The sequence below is a fragment of the Rhinichthys klamathensis genome, unplaced genomic scaffold, assembly GCF_029890125.1.
Source record: "Rhinichthys klamathensis goyatoka isolate OS25496 unplaced genomic scaffold, OSU_Roscu_1.1 h1tg000170l_1, whole genome shotgun sequence".
In the NCBI taxonomy this organism is placed as follows: Eukaryota; Metazoa; Chordata; class Actinopteri; order Cypriniformes; family Leuciscidae; genus Rhinichthys; species Rhinichthys klamathensis.
Genome location: NW_026606701.1, coordinates 2,221,904 through 2,231,941, shown reverse-complemented (window position 1 = coordinate 2,231,941; position 10,038 = coordinate 2,221,904). Strand labels below are relative to the sequence as shown.

The 10,038-nt window shown below is 37.8% G+C and overlaps 1 protein-coding gene across 1 annotated transcript; it reads left to right on the top strand.

The window, feature by feature from the left end:
- Positions 1-359: 359 nt before the first annotated feature.
- On the top strand, positions 360-9,251 carry chst14 (carbohydrate (N-acetylgalactosamine 4-0) sulfotransferase 14). Its single transcript, XM_056259897.1, has 2 exons — positions 360-829; positions 8,348-9,251. The coding sequence occupies exons 1-2, from the start codon at positions 557-559 to the stop codon at positions 9,173-9,175; spliced, it is 1,101 nt and encodes a 366-aa protein (XP_056115872.1). The 5' UTR covers positions 360-556; the 3' UTR covers positions 9,176-9,251.
- Positions 9,252-10,038: the final 787 nt, after the last annotated feature.

The following is a 10,038-nucleotide window of genomic DNA, read 5'->3' as shown; positions in this document are numbered from 1 at the left end:
CACGTTTGAGCTTCCACAAGAACCAATGAGGTTTGTTCTCGCGCATCAAGCAGGTTCAGTTGAGGCTCTGTTTATGTTTGCTGATCATGTAAGGCGATCGAGTTTCTTCAGAAAATTTGGACCAAACCTCTCAATTCATATATGGATAAGTTTTGTGAACTTTTTGAAGCGTCACATTGGTAGAGTACAGTCATCAATGGAGGGACAGAAATCTCAAATTTCATCAAAAGCTCTTCATTTGTGTTCCGAATATTGACGAAAGTCTTACGGGTTTGGAACGACATAAGGGCGAGTAATTAATAAAGAGTTTTCATTTTTGGGTAAACTGTCCCTTTAAGAAGTCTAATTTCAAGAGCTCCACCACTAGTGGGAAGTTATGACTAGTTTCCCCCGAAATCTGCTACCCAACCCCCATAGCGCAGCTTTTTCTTCTTCCATCTGAAGTCAGATGAGTTGGTTGCTTCACTGAAGCGATGGATGTGTGTTGATCTATTTCTGTATTTTGAGTCACCGAGCCTCGACAAACGGACGGACTCTTTAATGCATGTGATTCACTATGCCTCCTCGCAAGAAGGAGTACGGGATTAAACGAGCGAGCGGATCCCTTATCCACTTCAGACCGTCCGTGAGCGCGACCACCGTGCGAAGACACTCTGCCGTCGTGCCTTCGGTGCTAACGTTCGCCGTGATCGTGGCATCCGGAGGCCTGTTGCTCATGATAGAGAAGGGAATGTTGAACAGCGTGCAGACTCCGCCGCCACGAGCCAACGGGAAGAAAGTGGAGTACCGAATGAGGAGTAGCGACGCAGCTGTGGACGTGGAGTCTCAGGTAATGTAGACGAACAGAGACGCAAGTTCGTTAGAATGTGAATGAACACAGCGACGTGTTTTGTGAAATTCATCAACATTTTTGTATGTTTGCATGTAATAATCAGACTTTCTTTGAGTTTCGCGAGTCTGGACATCAAGGAATTTTCACGTTAACTCCGGCTGCGTCTCAAAAGTCAAAACCTAATGAGCTGCATACCTAGACATTGGGGGATGGCAGTTTTGAGACAGGTCATATACGGTGTCAAAAAATATTACTTTGACCCTTTACCCACACAAAGTATGAATATATTTGCTTTACAAAACTATAAATGTACGACAAAGTGAGCATTTAAAAGAAATAACGCACAAACACACTTTTCAGTCGAGTTTGAAGTTTGTTAGGTTTCATTTGATGTTAGTTAGTTTACCTGTTAAAACCCCAATTGATCCTAAAATGTTCTTTATTTGCCCAGCCCAGCTAGTGCACTATTCTCGAGTAACTAGATAGAAAAGTTGCAATTCAAGGGGAATAAAAACATTCAGACACTAGTCAATGTGTAATCCTCTCGAGCCATTTTTTGCTTTTTTCAGAGGAAAATTTCTCAACATCTTTTCCTCTGGCATTATAGCAGTTTCTTCTGTAACAAGACAGTAGAGTAAAAGTAGTAATTCTAATGCGTAAAGTCCGATTAATACTATTTATATTCGATTAATCCTATTATTCTGTCCTATTATTACTCATCTGGTGGATAAGATGGATTTGGTTAAACTTACCCAGCTAACAATGACCTGGCGGTCCACCAGCGTTTTTTGGGCGGCACAAAGTCAGCGGCTTGACACGGTCGGACCTCCGGCGGCACACCATTGGCAAAACGACCAATCTGAAAATGCGGTCGGTCCGCCAGCGTTTTTTGGGTGGCACGCCACCGGCGGCTTTCCGCGGCTGGGCCAACGTCGGCACACCAGTGGCAAGCCGATAGTCGGTCCAGTGTTGCTGAGCACTTACAGAACATCTTTAATTTATAAATGTATATTTATTTTTAATTTATTTTTTACAGTTAAAAAGAATCTGAAAGCACTGAATAAAAAAAATGTGAAACTGGCAAGTAGCTATATCAAAAGCAAAGTGTTGGTGGTATAAAAAATACTGCCTATAAGCATTTTTAGCACGCGTTCAAATGAAATGGCTTGAGTGTTCGTAAAAACAATAATAAAAAAATCTGATATTATAAAAGTGCCACAATTGTCCCACTATCACGTGCTGGAGTGGTAATTTGCACCTATGAACGGGGCATATAACTTCAAAATAAGTTTTAAATTCATGATTTAATAATGAGATTTTTATTCAAGTAAGGTTCTAATTCTAGATGTATATGTTTGTAAATGCTGCGTGACTTTGACGCGTTTTAATGGACGTGCGCGTGAATATTCGAGTCGCCTTCAAACACTGGAGCAGAGATGAGTTACCATGGAAACGGCGCAGGACGCGTCACCAGTGCAACAGACAAGCAGCAAAACTCCGACTCTCGCTGTTGATTTCACTGCTTTCAGGTGAGTTTAGTCTCTAAAATCACACACATAATACACACAACTGTTCTTGACACTTCTCTTACTTGTAATTGACACGCTTCTGTTGAATATTTACTTTATAGAAATGGTTTACTGTCTTCGAGAAAGTCCGTTAGCATCTCAACCGTTTTCAGAAGAGGTAACGTTAGTGCTAACGTTGTTAGGCTAACGTTATAGCTTGCTTTTGTTTATGAAGGTTTGGGCTTTTAATCACATCTTATGTGTAGATGAGAGGTTTTGATAGTTTTGTAAAGATTTTGCTTGGAAGTGAGCTAATTTATTTAACATAAACGTATGTATTTAACATAAAAGTGCTGTTAATCGATGACGTCACTTACACGACTGACACTAGCTCAATGGTTAATAAATATTGATAAAAATTGTTCTGTGATTTCAGCAGCAACAAAATAATCCCTCTACAACAGAGGAAAAGTTCCACTACTTCAACATTTCTGAAGAAAGCTGCTGCTGGAGAAGTGGGAAACACAGGTGAAGTGAGGAAGCTCTTTAAATAATCTCATATCAATTTTTTCACTATATTTTTCACCTATATCACCATGCATCTGTTCTCATTTTTTAAATTTAATTTATTTTAAGGTTTTGACATCCAAATGTAAGTGACACTGTTTGACCAATATTAACCCTCATTTTGTGTTTGGGTCATTTTGACCCAGAGAAGATTGTATTTTTCCCTAAAATACTAGTTAATGTCATCGCATTGGACTGAAACTTGGTGACTTTGTTCACAAAGGATATAATTAAGTTATATATCTATGCACAAACTGGTTTTAGTCCGCAGTGACCCTGTTTCAAAAAAATCTTTCTTTCATGTTCTTAGTTTCATCACAGTTTTCAGACAAAATATTATGACATTGTGTTTTGGGACTAAAATGTAAAAATATAGATGTTATAGCACAGACACATATAAATGCTTCACAGTGTCTTGCTTGGCATTCATTTTGTAGCAGCACAATGGCGAAGAAGCTCTCTGTGCATGATGTTCTTCATCAGATCATTGATCGAGACACCAGTGAGGAGGAGGCGATGCAGGATGAATCTTGCAGTGAAGGAGCATTAGAAAGATGTTTTAGAAGAAGCCACCACTGAGCTACAGACCTTGAAACCACTGATGAGCAGCATCTTCTGATGATGAGGGCCAGCTGATGCTACGGTTACATTCTGGTCGAAAGATGTAAGTTTGTCCTGGTCTTCATCCCCACGAGGCAAGGTAGTTTTTCTTCTGAGATTCATCCTCACTAGAATCTCGATCAATGATCTGATGAAGAACATCATGCACAGAGAGCTTCTTCGCCATTGTGCTGCTACAAAATAAATGACAAGCAAGATACTGTGAATCATTTATATGTGTCTGTGCTATAACATCTATATCTGTAAATTTTCATCTTTTTCTGTGTGAGAACATCTAGTCCCAAAACACAATGTCATAATATTTAGTCTGAAAACTGTGATGAAACAAAGAACATGAAAGATTCTTTTGAAACAGGGTCACTGCAGACTAAAGCCAGTTTGCGTGTGTGTGTGTGTGTGTGTGTGTGTGTGTGTGTGTGTGTGTGTGTGTGTGTGAGTGTGAGAGTGTATGTCAGATGGATGAATGGATATTAGATGCAGTTCAGGGTAGGATCAAGTTGCTTTCTGTGGAAAAGAATGTGTAATACTCAAAATAGTTTGTGTGTTTTAATGTGTGTGTTTGTTTGGGAAGCGCATTTGCATGTATCGACACATGCACAGATCCAAGGGCTCAATGTTTGCAAGCACACATGTACATATGTGTACATGCAGATGTTCATATTGTATTTAATATTTTCAAAATTATTTATAAATAATGCTTTTTTTACAAAGAAAATGAGATGCCTACTCTTAGATAAATGAGGCCTATGATTAATCAGATGCAAACAGAATTATAAAACCAGTACTAATTAAAAGAGAACAAGTTGACAAAAAGATTGAATCCAATATTGGGTGATAATATGCATAACAAGTGATTTATAAGCTATTTCTTTAAAGGCCGGTCATTTTTTACCAGGAAGTGTTATAGGGGTTTGAACACAACATAATGGATAAGTAAACCTAAAAACATAAATTCTGTTATCCTAATTAAGAAATCATTTTCTGTATATTCTTTCTCTTTTCTGCGATTCACTTCTGCTGTAGCTTCTTTCCTTTTAATAAACCTGTTATTGTATAATATTGTTGGCTCTGTAACAAATGGTTTGTTGTGTTCCTAGATCTTCCATGCTGATGCCCTGCACCGTAGCAGAGTTGAGCTGATCATCATCTCTAAGGCACCATCAACCATACATGACTAGTAAGTAAAACTAAACCAAAGACAAATTTCCACTTGTGGACAAAGGAACTAAACTAAAACTTCAAACATACACTAATGTTAAACACACTAATGTTGTTGGTACAATTTTTTTATGTTTTGAAAGAAGTCTCTTATGCTCACCAAGACTGCATTTATTTAATTAAAAATACAGTAAAAACAATAATATTGTGAAATAATATTAAAACATTTAAATAATTGTTTTCTATGGAGAAGCATCAAATTATCCTTCAGAAATCATTCTAATATTATAATTTGATGAAACATTTATGATTATTATCAGTGTTGAAATCAGTTGTGCTTGTCATATCTTTTCTTCCTTAAGCAGTAATGACCACTGACGACTTGAATTACATAAAACGAACTGTTTACTGAAGTTTACAAACAGGATTACAAATGAATACAGCGCACACACATGGATGTCAATCTCATCACTCTTCTCTCTATTCTATCTGCGCGCTCTCGCCCTCTATGCATTTTGGGTAGACTTTTCTTAAAGCTGAACAACCTTGTAAATGACAACACTGTTTCTGTTATTATTAAAGATATTTAATTAAACATTTCTATTCGAATTAATTCACAACAGTGCTGCTTCATATTTTTGTGTTTTTCAGGATTATTTGATGAATAGAAAGGAAAAAAGCAGCATTTATTTGAAACAGAAATCTTTACTCTCTCTTCTGGTCAATTTAATGCATCCTTGCTGAATAAAAATATGAATTTATTTAATTTTTTTAATTCTATTGAACCCAAACTTTTGAACAGTAGTATAAACTACCATTTACATATGTTGGGTCTATTTAACAATTAATTCTGGAGAGAGAAAAAAGAAAATGGAATAAATTGTTACACTGGTTTACACAAAAATATTAATCAGCACAACTGTTTTTAACATTGATAATACTCAGAAATGTTTAGGACGTTTGCATTGTAATAATGTATGGTGTTCAAATATAAAAATGCTGACTCGTTAGTCATGTTTTCTCATTAAAATCAGACAAGTTCCTATTAATTCAATTGAATGTGAGGGAATAACTCTAGAATAACCTTCCTGATAATGTTTGGGGCCCAGAAACACAATCCTAATTTAAATCTAGATTAAAGACGCATCTCTTTATCCAAGCATTCAATTAACACATCTCATAATCTTGCACTATAAGACTATAAAATAGTAAAAAGTGCACATGATCATCTTTTGCCTGAAATATTACAGCAGCTATGCTAATCTTTCTCCTGTTGTTTCCCTGTTTCTATCTCAGGATGCTCGGCAAGTTTACTAGATATTACAGCAGCTCCAGTTTGGATCCAGCCTCACTTGTGAAGACTTCTAATGACACCAACACTCTTGAAGACTTCAGATGATGACAACTATAGATGGACATAAAAAACTGCCAGATATTAACCTTATATTGCAATGGCCCGGTTTCACAGACAATCTGCAAACTTGCCCTTTTGAAATGTTGAAGGATAGCAAAAATATGTCTGTTTAAAGCCTGGAACACACCAAGCCGACGCTGACGAACTAGCGCCGATGAAAGCCGACTGTGTTGTCGCCTCTCGTCGGGGTAAAAAGCTGCACTTGAACACACCGAGAGAACTACAGCCGACTGTCAGCTAGAATGCGCGTTCTGCGCCTGCGTGTAAATGAGACAATTAACTGTCTATTTCTGCAGATATATTCTCTATATTCGTCATTCAAAAAGGGAAACCGACGCTGTCGGCTGCAGATACACAAACCATAAACAAAGCAGTGCGTGCTTACCGTTTTAAATATCAATCCTGCTAAACACTTTCTTTATTCCACTCCGCTCGTGTTAATATTGAAATATTCAAAGAAGTTTTGACTTCTTTGCTCGCTGTTTTGCTATTATTCTCGTGCATTGACTCTTTCACTAAGCTGAACAGCCAATCAGAGTTCCCTCTTTCACCGACGGCCCGACGCCGATTCAACATGTCGAATCGGCCGAAACAAAGCCGACGAGGACCAATTTCAGCCGACGGCACGGAACCGTGCGGAACACACAGAGGAAACTCAGTCGGACGACGCACAATAACTGCCCGACGGCCGACCGTCGGCTTGGTGTGTTCCAGGCTTAACTGAACATGACTTTAAACTCATGACTTGTATCTTATGGACTTTACTTTGTTGCCAGAAGATGCTCTCCAGTGAGTAGCAGTCGCCTCTGGCTGATTAAATTATATTTTGTGATTGTAACCATGAACATGCATTTTCTGTAAAGCTTCTTTGAAACGATTTGTGTTGTGAAGAGCACTATATGGTTTTACTATGGTAAAACTACCAACCATGTTATTTTTTTTCAAAACCATGGTTCAACTAGTAATATTGCTGTAATAATTGCTGTAAAATTATGGTAATCATGACTATAACCATAGGTTTTTAAACCTTGGTTGTTGTGAAAATGCTGCAAATGCTGTGGTAAAACCATATGGTTAATTTTCATATGGGTACTACAAATATACTTAAATTATCCTATAATGTACTTGACTAATAGTCACGTTGAGTAAAATAATCTGATAAATATAAATGTGTTGTTAATTTAATCTGTCCACTGAAAATTAATCTAATAAAAATATATTTGCAACTGCTATTGAGACTGGTGTACATTGCTTATTTTTTTTTATCCATTATAGTGTAAGGGCATTTTGGTTAGCATGAGTAACTGATTATAAACCATGGACCGACCGTGGTCCGCCAGAAAACACTTATTATAAACCAGCGGCACGATAGCGGACCACCGTCGGGAAAGCGGCGTCTGCCGCTGGAGGTCCGCTAGAATAACGATGAGCAAAACGCCAGTGATCCGCCGGCGGCGTCCGCCAGTGGGCCGCCGACTTTGCCACCGGTGGTCCACCACTGGACCGCTGGACTCATGTTAGCTGGGTAGCATGTGGAAAGCATCTTTGATGGTACGAAGAAACTCCATATTTCGTTCCAGAAAATATTAAACAACTGCTTACCTTCAAGCCAAGATATGAAATGGAAACTTTGGCCAATTCTTTGAAGTTAAGATTCCTGCTGTGCACTTGACAGAAGCGTACAATCACATGACATTTCAGTTACCTTCTCTAATCTCCTCAAGCACTGATATGAAATCCAGACTATTAGATTGTGATGTTGATTAGAGTAATCGGAAGATATTGTAAAATTAATATACATGGTATTCAATGCTTATAATAATTTTAATGTTGATTTTTTGAACATTGAAAGTGAACACACTCATTCATATATTTAGCAAGATTTTTAATGTTTACTTGTGCTTATATCCTAAAAAATGATTCCTGAATAAGCCTTTCAGTGCAGGATATGATCTAATGATGATGTCAGGCCATCCAGTGGAATGTCCAGAGTAAATGTAATTTTGTAAAAGAACATGTTGGTATACTATACACAACATCACAAAACAAATTTAACCTTCCCTCCCCCTCGAAACAGCATCTGTTCTCTCTCAGAGGAGGGTGAAACTAAATATCCTCCACAGCAAAATTGGAATAGTATTTTAAAAAATTTGTATAATTATTACAGATTGAAAATTTGACACTTTGTGCATTCAAGTTTTTATGTCTTTATTATATGCTAAAGTTATATGTGCCTCTTTCCCCCAGATTGTACAGGAGATCCGTAATCGCACCATAAGATCGATGTGCGGTCAGAAGAACACGGCTCACAGTGTGTGGTCTCTCAGTCCACTGCAGAGGAAGACTCTCCTCCAGCACATACTGGTGAACGACGAGCATCATTTCCTGTACTGCTACGTCCCCAAAGTGGCCTGTTCCAACTGGAAACGAGTGCTGAAAGTACTGAGTGGCGCTCTAGCCAACGTGGACGTCAAAGTGAAGATGGATCATCGTGCTGATTTACTCTTCCTGTCTGACTTTTCGCCAGAAGAGATTCGTCATCGATTACGGCATTATTTTAAATTCATGTTTGTGCGGGAGCCGATGGCCCGCTTGCTTTCTGCCTATCGGAACAAGTTTGGCGAAATCGAGGCATATCAGCGTAAATATGGTGCAGAGATTATACGGCGCTATAGAAAAGGCTACGCAAAGGATAAAAAAATAGCGGGAAATGACGTGACATTCACAGAGTTTGTACGTTATTTACTTGACGAAGACCCAGAGAGGATGAATGAACACTGGATGCCCATCTACAACCTGTGCCAACCCTGTGCCATAGAATATGACTTCATTGGCTCGTACGAAAGGCTGGAGAGCGATGCGGCTTACGTTCTGGAACGTGTCGGAGCACCGCAACACATAGGTTTTCCTGAACGACAGACGTGGTACAAACCCGTCACCAAAGAAACGCTACATTATTACCTTTGCACTGTGCCACAGAAGTTCCTCAAAGATCTTCTGCCCAAATATATTCTGGACTTTTCTCTGTTCGGCTATCCTTTACCCAACACAACCACTGAGTACTGTAGGCATTAACAAAGACATTGGTTTATACCTGCTTTATAAGACTGTCTATAATCTTTCAATATGTTAATATTTAAAAAAAAAAAATCTTTTTTTTTTTTTTTACCTGTACATAATTTAAAATATATTTGAATAAAACCCTCAGTACAGAGTTTTTGAGAGCTATTTAAGTTCAAACCACTATTTAAAACTGGAAAAGCTCAAAGAGATTTTTTTTAAATAATGAGATGCAGTAATATGTCCATATTAATGGGCATAAAATGAATAACATTGTGCTGTGCGCAAGACTATTATGTGTTTTATATCAGTAAGCAGATATGCTTCCACCATTTTCACTTGTCAATTCAATATTCTATTTTCCTTTATGTACTTAGATAATCATTGTTACTTCTGCTGTCACCCATATTTTAAGACGTTTTCTTAGTTGATGTGTTTAATCCTTTTACAAAAATGAAATGTGATGCTCAAATCGAGAAAATTTGTTGTGAGGCAATTCCTGTTTGTATGTAGTTAATTGTTATGCGAGTGAAGTGTGTTGTTTCATACGACCAAAACAAATATTTCTGACCACAAACTTGAACCCTTTCCATCTGCTGCTTCCTCTGAAAAGATGAGGCTCTGAGTGAATCCCTTAAGAGGTTCTAAAGAATGCAGTTTCACATCCAAAAGCAGAAGTACTGTACAATAAGGAAATAAAAAAAAATCTTTGAAATCCAAAGGCTGGGATTCTGTTTTTTTCTTTTCTTGGACGGAGCATAATATTTATTGTAACAGAACAGCTAATAACAAGCTAATTGTGTTTTGAATCCCACAGGCAAAATAAAAAAAAATCTAATGAAAGCAGTAAGTGAAAGCTCAGTTCACACCCAAAGGCC